The following is a 19,433-nucleotide window of genomic DNA, read 5'->3' on the forward strand; positions in this document are numbered from 1 at the left end:
TCTCTCTCTCACTCACTCTCTCTCTTTCTTTCTCCCTCTCATTCTCTCTCCCTCTCTCTTTCTCTCTCTCTCTCTATCTCTCTCTCTATCTCTATCTCTCTCTCTCTCTCGCTCTCTCTCTTTCTTTCTCGCTCTCTCTCTTTATCTCTCCCTCTTTCTCTCTCTTTCTTTCTCTCTCTCTCTCTCTCTCTCTCTCTCTCTCGCTCTCTTTCTTTCTTTCCTTTTTACTCTCTGTTTCTCTTTTTCTCTCTATCCCTCTCCACCTCTCTATGGATCTATCTATCTATCTATCTATCTATCTTTCTATCTATCTATCTTTCTATCTATCTATCTATCTATCTATCTATCTATCTATCTATCGGTGTATCTATCTATTTATCTATCTATCTATCTATCTATCTCTCTACCCCCATCTCCATCTCTCTCCGTACGTGTGTGTGTGTGTGTGTATGTTTGTGTGTAAACATACGTGTATACACTTTCCCTTGAACGTGCTTTACAAATAAATACGTGCCACTCGCACGTGTCATGGGGTATTGGGTCCCAAAAATAACAATCTACCATTTATGAATGATGGCAGCAGTTTGAATCTTACGACTCTTATTATCGTCATGCGCGTGAAAATTACCACCCACTGGGCGAAATGATAGCCTTGCAATGCCGTAGTCTGACAAAAAAGAAACATTAAAAAAAAAAAACACACTTATTTGAAATATTGGCCAGAAAACAAATGTCAAAAAATTTCCGAGGTTTGAGAGTTTTTGATATGATAATGAGCATCAGTTTAATCGATTGTTATTTGAAGGAAGGATTTTCTGACCAAAATTTTCTTGGCATGGCACCGCCGTATCTGGGTGATTTGTCTTTATACGAGGCTTTTTGGTCTGGTAGTTTGTTATTCTCATTATGACCGGAAGGTCCTCAGTTCCAGTCCAGCTTTGGTCTCATCATAGCTTGTCGCTCCAACACCGAACTCACTCCACTGCAACTGTGGATCAGACTCTTCTTCAGCGGCGTGGCGTATTGACGGCATATGGTGGTGCCATGATTGGAAGAAGAAAAACAATTCTTAAACAGTGAACAAGATTAAGAGGAGAGAGCTTATGTTAAAAACTCTCTTTTTTGGAAGGGTGGGGGGAGGGTCGATGATTTCTACGAGTGTACAAAACTCACAAAAACAGATAATTCATGAAAACAACAAGCCACAACACTGAGATACAAGTCCCGTGTGAAAAGGTCTTTGTAATTATTCTTTGTCAACCATTTAAAGGATTGGATTTGGTAGATATTGCAATCAATATGTGATAAATGTAAATCAAAAGAGAAAAAAAACCTATGACAGAAATTACTTACTTTTAGTACTTGTAAAGAAAATCTGCACGGCGATGTTTCATCTCTGCAAATCTTTTTATAATTTGTTTATTGAAATCTGGAATGGCATTTGGCATCTATTTCAGCTTTGTGAATTGACAGAATCATTAACGACTTTAACCGCTCCTGTTTTATTGAATTGCGCAAGAAATTTTTCACTCTTTTAAGGGTGCTAAACAACGTTCAGGAGGTCAAGAAATACGATGGAAGTGGTTAAGGTCATTATAGCCTATCGATGTCCATGATTTGTCAGTGTTTGTTGTATCTGTAAAAAGTAGACAATAAAAACAAAAGAAACGTGTTTTTTTTTCTAAACTAACTGTGAGCCATTCATGCCTGTCATACCATGTCACTGAAAAAGAGCATTTTCGAGATTTCCACACCTGTGTTAATTCAAAATCAGTTGGTTGGTGAGGAACTAGTCTTTTTATTTCTAATTTGTCATCTAATGTCGATCTCCCAAACGGTCGGTGAAGTAAAGAGTCAACTTGATTCAATGCAATTCATTGTTTAACAAAACAAAACTTCAAAGTATATCTCAAATAATGGAAATCAGTGGAATACGATTAATGATTGCACAAATAAAAGGTAGATTCAGATCTTAAAGCATCACAAAGAAAAAATCACTCCACTTAAGTACTTAAGAAATCAAAAAACACACCAAAGTATAACTGTTGACAATCTTCGCTTTCTTTCTCTGACTGACACAAATACACACGCACAAACACACACACACACACACACACACACAGACACAAATTATAAACACTCATACACACGTAACCATCAACTCGGCACTACAAGCAAGAAAAATGTTGGTAATTTCGTCCCCAATGCTTCGTGTTGCAAAGAATTACTTTATTCAATAATCGTGAAAAGAGGGTGGGGGGAGGGGGATTTTGATATGTCATATTTTTAAGTTTTATGTGTTTTTCTTTGCTGCTCAGAAATAAACTTAACAATGATCAGTGTTTTTGACAGTTAATGTAATATTTTGGATGGCCGAAGTTACCCTAATTATGACGTCCAACGGTGGAGCTCTCAGATCCTGGCACAAGTCGAAGGTTTTTCCGCTATTTGAAGATAGTATAATTCGTCCCAGTTTCTCGCTCAATCAGCTGTAGCGATACTAAAGGATAGAGCATTAACTGGAGCTCGGATTGCTTTGCACCACTGTGTTTCATTCACGAATTCGTGCAGTGATGCCACCAACACACGAGTCGGCGCAGTGCGTGATTCGGAATCTTGAATAGAGTGGAGACTAAAAAGGCAGTATGTTGTTGGCGAGTTGGCGAAAGACAGTGGAGTTAAAATTTCTCAGTTTTATTTTTAATTAAATTATGATGTTAATGATTTTTAAAAGATTGGTACGGTGCCTGGCACCATTCGATCCAATGGCCCCACGCCACTGCTCTTCTTAGGCATCCTGGCATTTTCTAAGGATATGCTCCATCGTTTGCTCTGGGCATCGCTTTTGGTCTGCGGAATGCCATGTCATTGGAAAAGCTCTTTACTCGCATTTTCTCACCGGACCCAGATATAAAATGAGTACTGTACCGATTCAATAGAACCAAATCGATTGAAAGGGTGTCGTCGTTTTGTTTTCAAACCCGCTTTAAATTATGTTATATGAAATATTTCAGAAAAACCTCGCCATTTTTCTTTTCGGCCGCACTATGCTTGTATACTTCATCATTTATTCCCATCTTGGAGTCCTTCAGTCCTTTCGAGCCAGGAGGCCGGAGTTTATCCCGGTTTCTATAGCGCGAAACGGACAATAGCAATTGCTTGCTACCCTTTGGTTAGGACGGTAGTCTATTACCAAGTACTTTCCGCCAGATCCTTCAGACTCAGCTACCTAATTACAGCTGAGTGGACAGAGGGATCAGAAAAAAATATCGACTTCACGAGGGATCGATCCTGTCCCTTTACGTGTGAAGCGAGTGTGCTCTACCAACTGAACTATCAGGACTACCGGATTCCATCTTGTATGGAAGGTTTAATGGTTCTAGACTGCTGTACTAAAAAAAAAAAAAAAAAAAAAAAACCCACAACAATACACTTTATTTTATTTTTTTAATCACCAGAAAACTAGACCTTCATATAGCGATCGACTGTCGTCTTGTTAAAAACTCTCAAACCTGGGACTTTGACAAGATGAGGGTCATTTTAAGCTATTTGTTACGATATTTGAAGGACGAGTATTCTGGCAAAAAAAAATTCTAAAAATTTTTTTTTTTCTCAGAGCACGTCACTATTGTGATTGGGGTGTAATATACAGAGGTGTAATATACAATACAGCAAGATTCATTTATTGTGCAACTTGTGCATCGCGAGATGTATTCGTTATATTCGTATCGTATCGTATCGTATCATATCGTTTAAGAGCTAAAGCGATACTAGACTGCTAGAGAAGCTGTGGACTGTAAAAAGTAATAAACAAAAATTAATACAACAGCTTCAAAAAAAAAAAAGAACAAAATACCCAACACGGAACGTTTCGGGCTCAAAACCCTTCTTCAGCCGGCAACAACATTTATGGCTTTATTGTTTTTTGTTGTTGGCTGAAGAAGGCTTTTGAGCCCGAAACGTTTCGTGTTTGGTATTTTGTTATTTTTTGAAGCTGTTATATTCATTTTTGTTTATTACGTTTAAGAGCTAATAGGTTCTAAAATCCTTTAAATGCTCAGTGTAACTTTTTTTTGTGCATAGATCCAATTTATCAATTATATAATTAGTATTCAATGTCAATTAATTGATGAATTTAGATAGAGAATTAAATATCTAGCACATAAATAAGTGACATATTCAATATTCGTAGTGTAATTTATTCTCTTTACATTCATTTGGCCTGAGTTTTGTAATATTTTGAGCTTCCGCGTCTTCTGTCTCCGTGGATTCGTTGGTCAACAATGCCTTGGATTTCCCAGAGATATAAAGATAGGTTATGACGGAAATCCTAGTTTCCGCCCAACATCTAACTAGTCTAATATGAGAATGTAGGCCTATCCCAGAAAACACCTCACACGAATCTAAATTATCACTAGAGCCCCACAGGGTCTAGAGCAAATCGGAAAAAAATAGGAAACTATTATTCAAGCTCAACACTCAATACAATAATATTGTATAGTCTGTTACTGTTCACCAATCACAAACAAAATTCTTCCAAGTTTGTTGATAGAATTCGTGTAGTTTTGATTCAAAGTGCCTGTTTCCTACCATTTTAATTGTGTGTATTGGATACATTAAACAATATATTAAAATCTTGATATTTTTTTTTCAGAGGTAAGAGTTATCTTGCTGTTTATTTGAGATCTTTTCATATCAGTGACCAATAATCGTCTCAGATGGGTATTATATCGGGCTGAACCCGATGCCCCGATAGTGAATTTAAGATTGAAACGATCACAATACTATGACATTTAATTTTACCTTTTAACTCCGTAAGAAAATGGTGAAAAATGAGATTCTAGCACCAGACAAATATTTATTTCTGGTTGTGGATTTAAATGTGACCCCTCGTCTTGAAACGGTTTAATGTCGGAATGATTACGGTGATTGGAATTCGATTAATTTGGAGTTTAAAAAAATAGGAGATATTGGTTCTATGTGTATGGCTTTATTGATGAGTCTATAGGTCTGCAGATAGGTACGTGTCGGTTTGAAAAGGTTTTATCGGTTTGAATTGAAGGTTGTTGTTTTTTCAGTTTGAATGACGGCCTACCGATTCGCGATTATGACAATGAAGTGGAAGTACTTGCATTGAATCGATTCCAATTAGCGGTTCCTCTCTTTGTTTTTTAAATACAATCAATTTCTTAAAATTTATATAAACCATTTTCAGTTTTTAACATTGAGAAAAAGTCTACGATAAGATATTAAAGACAGAATATGTCTCTCCATGTCGAAATATAAGACTCCTTGGAGATCTCCAACGAAGTCGAAAAATATTCAACATCAAACGTTTCGCTCACTCAAGAAAGGCTATTGTTTGATTTCTAAAAACTTATCTTTTATTTAGACATAATTGGGGGCCAAGTCTAAAAATCCCAGGAATACTCTCACCAAGCCTTTCCGGTCGAATAAAAAAATCAATTTTTCTTTCCTTTTTTTTTCTTCTTCAGGTCCCTTACCCATGGCTGGAGACGTGCCCAGCCCCGGGGGGCAGACAGGACTCAAACCTCCGTCTCAGGAGTGCATGGCGTGTAAGAAGACCATCACAGAGAGATTCTATCTGAAGGCTATGGAGCATTACTGGCATGAGGATTGCTTGAAATGTTCCTGCTGTGACTGCAGACTAGGGGAAGTCGGCTCAACACTCTTCAGTAAGGCCAATCTACTTCTTTGCCGCAGAGACTACCTAAGGTATGTAATTAGTATACTGTACAGTAGAGAGTTTTATTGAAAAATAAAAGTTTTGATAGATGTCTTCTATCTCTATATTCTATATCTATATTTGGGGGGGGGGGGGTTATATGCGGTTTTCTTTCCTGAAATGTTACCACCCAGTTTTATTTCGATAATTTCGCAAATAACAAAAGTCAGCTTATGTGTGCGGGGTTTATTTTGGTTGTTTTAAGAGATTATATTCGTGATTCACCGTGTCATTCGGGTTTTACGTCGGAATGAACTAGAAAAAAAAAAGAAAAGAGATTAACACCAAAAGGGCCAAAATAAGGACATTAAAGTTATATAATATATACAGTCATGTCAAGACAAACATCGAGGCAGACCAAAAAGATTGTGCAGACCTACAGCCCTCTGCAAAGGATAGAGAACAATGGAGAGAATTCATCAATAGAAGTAGGGAAAATGCCGAGGCGTCCCAGTCGGGTGATTTGGAGGCGGACTGCAATAAATCAGTAAGACACACAATTTAACATCAATATCAAAGCATTTGATTGGGCTCCATTTTTACAAGTTTCAAATAAGAGGTTATAAAATATAGAATACTCATTCGGAATATCCTATCCCCGCTCCCTTCTAATAGCGAACAAAACAGAGATAAATCTAATTCATTAAAAGAGCAATCATTGTGCCTGGTATCACGTTTTTTTTTATTTTCTAAGAGAACACAACACGTGTCATTCTTGGATGCTGCAATTTTAATCAAGACGAAATTTAGATTAATGTGACTATTTGAAACTAAGTCCAGTAAAAGTGTATGGTGAATTTGGATTTTTAAAAATAATCGAAGTATATTGTCAAATAAGATTCAAAGGTCCCCCCCCCCACCCAAAAAAAAGATAAAATAAAGTGTATTATAAATAAGAAAAGCACATCCAAAAATAATAGAACTGCATTGTGAAATAAGAAAAACGTCGAGATATATAATAAAAATGCATTGTGAAATAAGAAAAAACGTCCAAAAATAATAAAAGCATGGTGAATTAAGAATAAAAAGTCCAAAAACAAGAACAGATGGAACAGTGAGATTCTCAGACTCACCCTTTATCTTCAGCTATTAACAAATGCCGTTCTGGTAAAGAGAGATTGAGGCCATAAACTTTATTGTGGAATATTTTAATTTCTTTGCATTCGTTTTATGAAGAGTTCACCTATTTTCTCTGAAAATTGAAGGAGCGGATAATCATTATTCTTCTGATATTGCATTCATCCGTAATTTAAAATGACAATATAGTATAAAATCTCCGAATTCCCTGATGAAATTATTGATTTTCCGTCAAAGAATTCATTACATTTACGGGGAATTCTTTCAATGACTAATTTCAATTTCCCAGATGAAATCCAAGATTACTTGCGTCACTGCATCATTTTCGATTCATTGTTGGTATTTAATTTGAAATCATAATGAATTTTGTCAGCTTGGTCATAAACTTGGTTAATATATTCATCTGTCATTTTATTCTTCTACCTCCACCACCCCCCCCCCCCCCCCCCAATCCAACCAATATTTCTTTCATCTGTTGTCATATTTTTCACACTTTTTGTTAAACAATAATTAATTTTGTTCATAATGATAAATTAAACAAATTATACAACAAATCCCTGTTAGTCTATATATAGCTCGCTTTAAATGAATTGATTAAAATGACGAACTCATCTTCTCGCCCCATATTTTCACATATTGTTTTAATGAAATGAATAGCTAATGATATTTTTAAAAAACTATTTCTTCTTCTTGCGGAGGTTCTGTATAGTACACACGTACCTGTACATTGGTTAGATTCAGGCGCCGACTTCAAATACGATCAGTTTCTGTAAACGATGGTATATTAATAACTCCTATTTTTTCTCTAAATAATCATAAATCCGGATTTTGTCTTGAAACCTAAAGTGATTTCTTATCCATGACATTCGCGAGCCGATGACAAAGTGGTTACACTCTCGTCTTTGGTCGAAAGTCCGTGGATCGAATTCTGACGACGAAATTTCGTTTATTTTTATTTTGCCGTAAGAGTTTTGGTGGTTTGTCCCATAGTTTTGCCGTCCCAGGCCAGAGTTCCGTATCTGAAGTAAATCTTTATTATTAAGCTGATGTTTCTGTGCTATGACACTCGACTTCGGACACGCAAATCTCTGGTTTGAGTCCCGCCCTGCGCGCCGCAAAATTAAATCGTTGGAATAGTATCTTTACTCATATTTTTACGATACTCATATTTTTACGATACTCATCTTTAAATGAGTAACTGGCCGGAAACAACCTTGTTTTCTGTCGAAAATAATGGAATATCGCCTCGTCCTACATGTTTTGTGTTGCTTTTGGATAGTGACCCTTTTAAAACGTTTTGAGCACGTCCAGCGCTAAATGAAATTCCCGTGTTTTTATAATCAAATCAATACACAACTTATAGCTATAGTTATCAAAATGTCAAACAAGAGCAACAATTCATTGGCAAAAATTGCGTCGTTGATATATATATATATATATATATATATATATATATATATATATATATATATTATATATATATTTGAAACTCTAAATTTTCTCCGATGATTCTATGGACTCCAAAAGACACCTAGAGATTGTTAACTCATTTTCTATCGATGTGACTTAGGACGTTTTGAAAGTCAGCTCCTCATTTATATATATATATATATATATATATATATATATATATATATATATATATATATATATATATATATATATATATATATATATTATATATATATATACATATTAGATAGAAAGATATATAGATAGACGAATAATATATATATATATATATATATATATATATATATATATATATATATATATACATGTCCAATCTATTTATTTATATTTCACCGCATGCCAGCTTTTAAAAATGTGGTAAACTGGGTAAAATATTTCCTATTGACGACTCCCTTTTTCATGGACATCAAACAATAGACCTAGATACTGCCTTTCTGGTCAGAAATTCATTCTTCAAATATCGATCGATTAAAATGTGTGGCTATGTGATTTAGTGGTATTAAATTCGCTTTCGGATCGGAAGGTCCTGGGTTCGAGCCTCGCTCGGCGCATAGTTGAGTCCTTGGAAAAGGCTCTTTACCTACTCATATTCTCTCACCGTACTCAGGTGTAAAATGAGTACCTGGCCGTTAACAGCGTTATCTCTGTCCGAAAAAACGGTATCGTCTTACAGACGTCATGTCCCGTCCTAATATCTTAAGTGTTGCTGTTGGCCAGGGACCCCTTGTAAATCGCTTTAAGCACATTTAGTAGATAGAGCGCTTTAGAAAATCTCAATGGTTTTCTTTTCAATGTACCCATCTTGTCAAAGGAAGTCCCAGGCTAGAGACTTTTTGAAAAGATGAGGTTCATATTGATCGATTGATATTTAAACGACAAGTTTTCTGGACAAAATTTTTAATCGGGTTTTTTTGTTGTTTTTGTTTTGTTTTTATGGTCACATTTTCCAGAGTACGATAAAATGTACATATTCCCCAATTGTGACTGTAATGTTTGTTTTGTGAAAAGTGGGATCCAGGGGGATTTCGTTTCTGATGACTTTTCTACTTTTGTTGATTTTTTTCTGGTTCTGTTTTGTTTTTGTTTTGTTTTTATGGTCACATTTTCCAGAGTACAATAAAATGTACATATTCCCCAATTGTGACTGTAATGTTTGTTTTGTGAAAAGTGGGATCCAGGGGGATTTCGTTTCTGATGACTTTTCTACTTTTGTTGACTTTTTTTGGTTCTGTTTTGTTTTTGTTTTATTTGTTTTGTTTTCTTGCCATATTTTACTAACAATTTATTCTCTTTTTCATTCTTCTCCCCAGGTTATTCGGAAATACGGGTTACTGTGCAGCTTGCAAGAAAATGATTCCAGCTTTTGAGATGGTGATGAGGGCGAAGACAAATGTTTACCACCTCGAGTGTTTTGCTTGCCAACAATGTCTCCACAGGTCAGTGACACCAGAAATTATTATACCATTATACAAACAAGACAAAGAGGTGTTCGAGACGTTTACTCATTTACAACGGGATCCATGTCTATCCAATCTCAATTTCTCTTATAACCTAAACGAAAATAACTCCATAGTGGTCCTTCAGAGCTATTAGGAACATGGAGCCGGGGTTTATCCCGGGTTCTGTAGCGTGAAACGGACAATAGCAATTGCTTGCTACCCTTTTGATAGGACGTTAGTCCATCACAAAGTACTTTACGTCAGATCTAACAGACCCAGCTAGCTACCCAATCACTGCTGGATAGACAGGGGAGTGGTAGGGGGTGTCTGAAAAAAAATCTCGACTGCAGCCAGGATCAATCTCGGTCCCTTTTATTGTGAAGTGCATGCTCTACCAACTGAGCTATCGGCCCCCCATACATGGCCTATTTTTACCAAGGGAACAGAACGCCCGGGTTGCTGTTTACTGCTCTCCTTGTGAAATACGTATGTAATACACCATGTACAAGTTCAGAGTAAAATTTAGCCCTCGTTGACTCCTGAAGAATTAAAAGTCCTCGGATTTTTCCCGGTTTAGATAACGAAAGAGATGTATCAACCACTTAGTCTTGCTGCTGTTTGTAATATTCAGAGTGATCAAACCGTTTCTACTTATCTAACGGTCTATTTCATTGAAAATCTATATATTCGTCTATCTATACATTATAAAAACGAAAACCATGAAATAATAGTGCTCAACTTTTTTTTATATAAAAGCAGCTATTTATACAATATTTCAAGTATAATTATGATCAACTTCTACAATATTGTTTCGAGCATTCGCTCTCATCAGGAAGACTTTCAATTTCACTTCCTGATGAGAGCAGAGCGAATGCTCGAAACAATATTGTAGAAGTTGACCATAATTATACTTGAAATATTTTATTCGTCTATCTATATATCTTTCTACCTATCTGTCTTACTATCTAATATATATTATATATATATATATATATATATATATATATATATATATTGTGTGTGTGTGTGTGTGTGTATGTTAAAAGTGAGAAAATAAAGTAATACATTAATTTTGACAAATTGGGAATTATATTGACCCGTGGGTGGAAATCTGAGGTCAATGAGTTCTCGATTTCGGCCAGTCTCCTTATTTAAACACCAACATTACCTCCCCTTAGAGAATTCAAGAATATTAAATGGAGAAATATAACACCATCACCTATTATGAGTCTTTTATTGTGAGAAAGACAATAAATCGCACCCAGAAAAAAAAAAGAATTATATGTAATACGAGTCATAAGAATAAACATATTGTGACGTCATGACAGTCGACACCACTAGTATCGAATTTTTATTTTCTATCCCGACTGGATTACTTCTAACAATGATTTTGAATTGATTTATCTACAGCACCGTAGATCAGCGAGGGGAAATATTTAACGATACTGGCCGTTAGAGAGATAATGTCAAATTACAGATCTGTACCTTCGCGAGAATGAGCATCTCACACCCATCAAACCGGACACACATTTATTATTATTTATGATTCATTGTCATCTCAATAATGATGACAATTTTCTTCAATAATGCGGTTTGATTTAACAAAATTGAGGAGAAAAAAAAGCAGAGAATGTAACGTAAAATTTTATTGTCCGTCCATGTCAACACCAATCCATGTCGAAGGTGTTTCTTATAAAATAATTTGGAGTTTCTAAAAATAGAATTTTGCTAACTTTTTTTATTCTTTTCTGCTTTTTATCCAATCGCAAAGTGTTAAAAATGTCAGCGTATGAATATTTCTGTTATGTCATTTCACATGTGAAACACGGGATATTTATTCATCATCTAGTATTTTTCTTTGTCTCGTTAAGAGGAATGGAATAAAAATAAATATCATACTATTTACAAATAAAATGGCAAAATTCATGGAAATTGAATTATTAGAATGGAGTGAAACAGACATACAATTTTCTAAATTTTGGCAATTATTTCATCATAAACTGTTAATAACCGGCTGTTGTTGCCATTAAAAGTAGACAATCTGTAAACAAAAATTTATTTTGCACAACAGCAACAACAAAAATGGCTTCAAAGCGTATATAAATCTAAACCATTAAATCTATACCATTATATTTTCGTATTTCAACATTTAAGTACCCTTGGAAAAATAAGTGCAAAGTTTACTTTAAAATGTTGAGAAAATATGCAGAAATTAATAAACTATGATGTTATTATTGGGAGATCATATATAGATATGCACACACTCACACACACACACACACACACACACACACACACATATATATATATATATATATATATATATATATATATATATATATATATCCCTTCCTTCTCCTACTTTTCAATTCCTAGGACTTTTCCAACCATCTGCAAAATAGGGCTTATAACAAAACAAAAAAAAAGCAAAATCATTATCAGATTAACACATTGGCCTATCAACAAGACATCATTACGGAAGTTGATTCCATGAAAGCTCATATCAGTTTGTTTTTTTAACTCGAAAGTTGAGCTTTTATATAGAGCAATATCAACTAAATATGCTCAACGCGCTTTACAAAGGGCCCTTGTCTAACAGCAACATGTAACATAAGGAACGAGACATGACGCCTGTTAGGCGATAATAGATTATTTTCAGTCAGAGACAACGCTGATAATGGCTAGGTACTCATTTTACATCTGAGTACGGTGAGAGAATGTGAGTAAAGAGTCTTTTCCAAGGACTCAACTATGCCTACATACATACATACATACATACATACACACATTTATACATACATACATACATACATACATACATACATACATACATACACACATACATACATACATACATACACACATACATACATACATACATACATACATACATACATACATACATACATACATACATACATACATACATACATACATACATACATACATACATACATACATACATACATACATACATACATTCATCCATCCATCCATCCATCCACCCATACATCCGTCCATACATCCATCCATCCATACATACATACACGACAGTCAAAGACAATTTATCCTTATACGAGAACCCATTACGAGATTAATTTTACTGCAGAGTGAATGTTAAAACGATGTTAAGCATCAAAGTTTTGGATATAAGTTGGCCCGGTATGTTTAAAACAACAGAAAAGAGTAAATTACAAAAACAAAGACATCAAAGTGTTTCGCCATTTTGACATTCATATATTGTAGTTTTAAATTAGGACAGCCTTTTAATCCGGTATTGGCAATCTTGAGCGGAAGAGTGGGGGGGGGGGGATCCTAGAGACCGCCGGAAGTAGGGGAAGACAGACCAGGTATCTTGGTGGAATCTGATAGGGGAAATGAGTTGTTGGAGCTAATCGCCTTGTAAGAGATGAAGGTTGCAAGGGCTTGATTAACGCACTCAGGCAATTCCGGTAGCAAATTGGACATTTACGCATTTGAGCAGTCAGGCAGAAAAGCGATAAAACGAGTTAAATGGCGGTCGTTGTTTTGTAATGGAGAATTTAGTTAGTTACCATAATTTCATGGTGAGTTGTTGTTGTATTTACTCTATCTAACTAACCACTGGGTGGAAAAGGCAGGAGCGGATGTGAGGATTTGAAGGATGAGTTCGGCTATGTGGTCTAGTGGTATGAAACCCCCGCTTTTGGATCGGAAGGTCCTTGGTTCGAGCTTGGCTCGACGCATAGTTAGTTGAGTCCTTGGAAAAGGCTCTTTACTCTCATTCTCTCGCCGTATTCAGGTGTAAAATGAGTACCTGGCCGTTAACAGCGTTGTCTCTGTCGGAAAAAAAAATTGTAGTAATCGCCTAACAGGCGTCATGTCTCGTTCTACATGTTACGTGTTGCTGTTGGTCAGGGACCCCTTGTTAAGCGTTTTGAGCACGTTTAGTGGATATTGCCCTATATCCCTTCAATTTTGTGACTATTATAATACATTCGATAGCTTTCAATTATGTCACTCATATATATGGTATGCGCTCGGCTAAGAAGCTCACAATATTGCCGTCCGGAAGTATAACGGACCAACACACAAAACGTTGTGCAACCATGAACGCTTATAGGCAGGTTAATACAGTTTATTGAGAATTACCCATAAACGCGGATGGCAAAAACCAATAACAAAGACCTGAGCGACGTCAACTTCGAACTGTCTATAGTGCCAGGCTTTAACAAAAGTCATTTTTTTTACATATTTGCCAGCAATCCTTCACATCAAAAATCGATGGATTGAATTTCCCACAACTCGTCTAAAAGTCTCAAACTTTTTATCAAAATCTCAGCTTTGGGACTTTTCGAGACTTTTTGTAAAGTTGAGTGTCATTCACCTCCATTTCAAGCCCAACTTGAAATATTAAAATTGATCTCTCTTCTAATATCCGTCTTATTCTAAAAAATAATTCATTATTTGCTGTTGTTTGAGTACTGATTTTACTATTCTAAAATGTGGCCTCCCCCACCCGTCTAAAAGCGGTATTATGTCGGTAAGAACCAGGTGCTCGAAGTTAAATTTATAGCCACAGAATAAATTTGGGGCTGATTTCTAGTTATTATGGTGGAAAATGAATACACTTTCTTACATTGCAAAAAAACAACAACAAAAAACAACTCAATGTCCGTATTTCTTATCAGGTTAATTCTAAGTTACCTTTTAGGAGTCCGGTCTATTCCGACATAATACCGTTTTGAGACAGCGTGTCATAAATGACCCAATTAAAAACATAAGATAAATAAATAATTTTTCTGTCGCAGCCAAGTTTTTACTCTGTCTTCTTTTCAGGGAGTTTTGTATCGAATAATCTTGAATAAAAGAAAACAGCGAACAATATGTTAGGAATTTTACAGTTTTAATGGGGTGGAAACTTTCCCTTAGGCAGTTAGATAATTGGTATATTTGAAAGGAGTGGAGTCACAGTAATTGGCATATTCTCGTTTAAAAGTGGCATTATTTATCAGAATTCTTATTTATTATCGATTTTTTTTTCTCATTCCTTCTTATAGGTTCTGCGTCGGAGACAGATTTTACCTGGCAGACAATAAAATATTGTGTCAAATTGACTATGAGGAACGATTCATGCTCGCCAACTTGGCTGTCGGCGCCAACAATATGGCCAATCTTGGAAATAATCACAGCAGCAACATGGGAAATAACAACGGCAACAACAATATTAACAACCACAGTAATAATAATCACAGCGGCGGGAACATCAACACAGCAAACAACAATATTTGTAATAGTAACAACAACCTAGGCATTCCAAATGGTTTTAATACTGGTGGTATTGGCGCTGGAAGTGGTGGCGGTGGAAGTGTTGGTCCTGGTATTGGCATGGGTGGACACGCTGGAGGTCTTGTCGGTGGCGGAGCTGGTGTTGGTGGTGTTGGCGGAATGGGTCCCACCATGGCTATGAATTCGTCATTTGGATATGGCGGGGGTAGCGGTGGTTACAACGCTCTAACCCAGATGAAGAGACAAACCCAAAGTCTAAGCGATGATGTGTCCAGTGGGTACGGGAGTCCTTCTCCTAGTTCTTTATGACAATCCGCCTCCGTTGCCGCAGCTGCTGCAGCTGCTGCTAGTATCGCTACTGCAGCTCTGGGAACCAACTGCTCCTCTTCTTCCTCTTCCTCCTCCTCTGGCTCTCCTTTCCATCACCCTCCACCGCCTCCTCCACCGCCTCAACCTCCTGCTTCTGCCTTGTAGTTGGGAAAAATATCCTGTAAATAGAAGGTTAGCCGATGGTTTACTACCCCAGACCAAGGTTCATGGGAAGCCGTGCTCTTTTCTACTTTCGTTAGGATTTATACACAATAATAAAATTTATAGAAGCGTGAATTTGTTCTTTATTCGGACATCTCCTATCTCCAAGCAACAATACTTGGAAACTTCAAAACTAGATGTAAAGGTGAAAACAACAGAGGTGTATCTTCTGGTGTTAACGTCCTTGTTAATCTATTGAGATTACACGGGATTAAGAAACCTGGACTAATCTCTTTATTGCAAACACAATCATTACTTAAATTAAGGGAGGGGGGGGGACTTAACCAAAGCAGCAGGGCTATTTATTTATTTTTATGCGATTAAAATTGCAAGGGTTTGACTAACGAGTTAAATGGCGGTAGTTTTCGTAACGGTGAATTAATATTAATTTATACTTCCTGGTGAGTTGCTCTTTTTTACTCTCTTACCACTGGGTCAAAATGAAGCGGATATGAAGGTTTGGAAGGTGGGTTTTGGTTGTAGGCAAACCTGTTTTATTTTAAATAATAGAACTACGTTATTCTCAAATGGCAATTAATTGGACAGTTGCTTTTAAAGTCTGCGTAGGCGCTGAGGCAACAGAGAAAGTATTCAAAGACAGAAAACAGGGAAAATTAATGATATCCCATTATACCATATTGCTCCAGAAATATGTTTTTATTTCTTTTATGTCAAGATCTCATGCATTGCCGAAAACAAAACAGTCTCTGGGTATCAGAATTAATTTTGATTTATGTAACATCTGGCCAAAGTCAATACCCTGAGCCCACAGGACTCGTATTGTGGCATATTTCAAAGTCTCTCTGTTTGGTGTTGGCATTACAGTGACGTACCCTGGGAAACTTTTTTTTCAGCCAGAAAACGTTTAGATTTAATATCGACTGATAAAGATAACCATATTTTGACAAACTATGGGTCATCTTAATTGATCGAATGTTGAAGTAGTATTAAGGAAAGAGTGATTATGAGAAGCTTCAGATAAGAACAAAAATGTTCCTATCCGAAGCCTCTCCATTATCACTCTTTCGTTAGTATTTTCACGATCCCAGGTTTCAGGCAGCCCCCACCGCCCTCTACTTTTCCAGTAGTATTAAGACGACGTAGTCACATTTACGTTACATCTTACTTAAATGCAATCTAGTCAACTCTGGAGTCTGTGGCTGAGGTTTAGCAGCCGAAGGGTAAATTGTCTTTACGTTATGTCGTATGACAAGCCTTGATTCCTCATGTAATGAAGTCCAACACCAACAGCGGATGGGGAAATGCCCAAATTGTTTTGTTTTATTTTTATCGTTATTACTTCAATTCATGATGAGGTTCAGGGGAAAACTTGGTTGAGGTTTTTGTTTATTGTTTACTTAATATGATTTCATTTTGTAAATAAAATTGGTGTAACTTAAATGCTGTGTCCGTGGTATTGATGTTGATCGGAACAGAGAGACTATGTTAAATGAAAAGAGAAAAAGAGAGTGATAAAGATGAAAGAATACACAGAGATAAGAGAGAGAGAGAGAGAGAGAGAGAGAGAGAGAGAGAGAGAGAGAGGGAGAGAATTTCTAAATCTATAATCGTCGGAGTAAAAGACCTGATTTTAGTGTGACAAGTTAAAATAGATACTTATTGATGGAGCTTATTACTCCGATAGGTCTGTATACCCTATTACGCGCTCTTTAATATACGACTAGATGTCCTTAAAAATCTAAGCCTTAAGGTAAAGTTCGAAATAACAATTAGTCCCCTCAGGCGCCATATGGTCCATGGAACCGGAGGTTATCCCGGGTGTGTAGAGATAAACTGACGTTAAATTATTGCTACCATTTTAATAGGACGCCAGTCTATTGCAACGTACTTTCCGCTGCATTGAACAGACACGAGTACCCAACTACTGATGAGTGGACAAAGGGGTTAAGAGAAGAGAGAGAAAAAATCAACCTCGACTTCACCAGAGACAGAGAAAGACCCCTCCTGTTTCCTGGCGACACCTCTTCCAACTGAGTTATCGAGATCTGTGTCTTGCAGTGAAAGTCCACTTGATTACTTTTAACACAAAATTCACAGATTAAAAAATAATTTTGAACAAATATGGCTCTTAATTTAGATTGGATAACTTTTGTTTTTATTTGAATATTATTCAAACGCTGAGAAAGTGCCACGCAAGAATATGTTTGAAGCAGAAAAAATTCTCTTGAGAATTATAAGATTGTTTGTTTAGCTATTGAAAATAATCTCAAATGTCGGACGTTTTGTGTAACAGAAATCACATGATCAGCTTTTCCGCTAGAAGAGTACACTTTGGTTTACTAAAAAAAAAAGGCGCGTGTAGTAACGTTACAACTCAATCAATTTAAATAATAGATTAACCGAATTGAAACAAAAACCAACATCAACTAAGGCCAAAGCCCATTTCCAAATTTTACAACCCTAACTGGTTGAGTAATAGAATGGTAGGAAAAATGCTTCAGATAGGCATTTCAATAAAATCGCAAGATAATGTGCGTAAAAATCGGAAATCCTAACTTAGAAGTGTAATTTCCTACAAAATATTTTGAAATGGTAGGTTTATGTCGCCACTTCGGCAACAATTACGATGCGAATCTCAAACCAGCAGTGCGCCTACTTTACCAGTGAACGTTTTTATTCTCAAATTTCAAAGATGTGGTCTTAAAATTGAGAGAGTTATTGCAGTTTTCCATTAACTATGCGCTTTTTTTTGTACCATGCGATATATGGCAGAATCTTGTGATGGGTGCACAATATTAATAATATTCCTCATTGTTCTTATAAATATGATGTACTTGTCACGTGCCATATATCCATGCTGATCATTTGATATTTATAGGATACGGCGGGCGCACTGTGTGTCTTGTGAAATGTAATTAAGCAGATTTGATATTGATTTTCCAATCTTATAAGCAGGCGTCGTTGCAATATTTTATCGAAAAGGTTTGAAGAATGATAATATTACTGTGGTGACCTAAGTAAAATTGAGTCACTGTCTTTGTGGTTTCACAGTTTTCTTTTCATGTTTTAAACAGTGATTGCAACAGGTTTATTATAAGCGCGAAGCTTTCCATTATTGTAAAAATTGATGGAACGTCTTTTTGGTTTTGTTGTGTATTGGTATTTACATTCAAATGTTATTTATTACCACCTTCATTATGGACGTTATTCAATAATATTATGGTGGTGATGAGGAAGATGATGTTAATGATGACGACGATGATGATGATGATGATGATGATGATGATGATGAGGAGGAGGAGGAGGAGGAGGAGGAGGAGGAGGAGGCGGAGGAGGAGGAGGAAGATAATGCTGAAGAGAATGAAAATGATGATGGTGACGTTATTTATGATTATGATGATCGTGGTATTCGGTGGCGATGGTGGCTTGAATAAAAAAAAAATAATGACTGTCTAAATCTCAAAGGAATACAACGGAAACTGATTAAAGTCAGTATGTCAAATAGGGCAATAAACTATTCTTAACTATTATTACCAACATTTTGTAGCAAATTTATTACTAAATCAGTCTCCATCGAGTCCTTGGTGCTTATTCTAGATCTGTACAAGAGTATATTTACAATATGCCTTTTTTAACGTTTTGGCCAGGAATCTGTCCTCCCTTAAGCAATGGATTACAATGAGTCCTAAATGGACAACTTCTTTGAAATATCTTGACTCGGATTTTTGACAAGTTTGGACTCAAAGTCGTAAGGCAAAGTTCGATTGTGGGACAGCGTGGCTCAGTGGTACGGTGTTGTTTCATACCCGAAAGATACCGAGTTCGATCACACGCCGCTGCGCTGTGTGGCCTTGAACAAGCCACCTCGCCCTAGCTCAATTTGCGGCGCTGCATTGTAGCTGACGCCAGGGATATTCCAGTCTTCCACTTGGAATAAT

At 36.3% G+C, this 19,433-nt stretch overlaps 1 protein-coding gene across 8 annotated transcripts in view; it reads left to right on the forward strand.

The window, feature by feature from the left end:
• Positions 1 to 16,935, forward strand: part of LOC144978432 (uncharacterized) — a 130,398-nt gene extending 113,463 nt beyond the window's left edge. For all 8 annotated transcript variants that reach the window (XM_078924484.1, XM_078924482.1, XM_078924486.1 and 5 more), the window contains exons 3-5: positions 5,496 to 5,736; positions 9,607 to 9,732; positions 14,775 to 16,935. In XM_078924484.1, coding sequence (XP_078780610.1) covers positions 5,496 to 5,736; positions 9,607 to 9,732; positions 14,775 to 15,312 — 905 coding nt within the window. In that variant the 3' untranslated portion in view covers positions 15,313 to 16,935. The remainder of the gene's footprint in view (positions 1 to 5,495; positions 5,737 to 9,606; positions 9,733 to 14,774) is intronic.
• Positions 16,936 to 19,433: the final 2,498 nt, after the last annotated feature.

This window comes from Berghia stephanieae, chromosome 8, assembly GCF_034508935.2.
Source record: "Berghia stephanieae isolate SIO BIC M18660-M18661 chromosome 8, UCSD_Bste_1.3, whole genome shotgun sequence".
NCBI classification, from domain to species: Eukaryota; Metazoa; Mollusca; class Gastropoda; order Nudibranchia; family Aeolidiidae; genus Berghia; species Berghia stephanieae.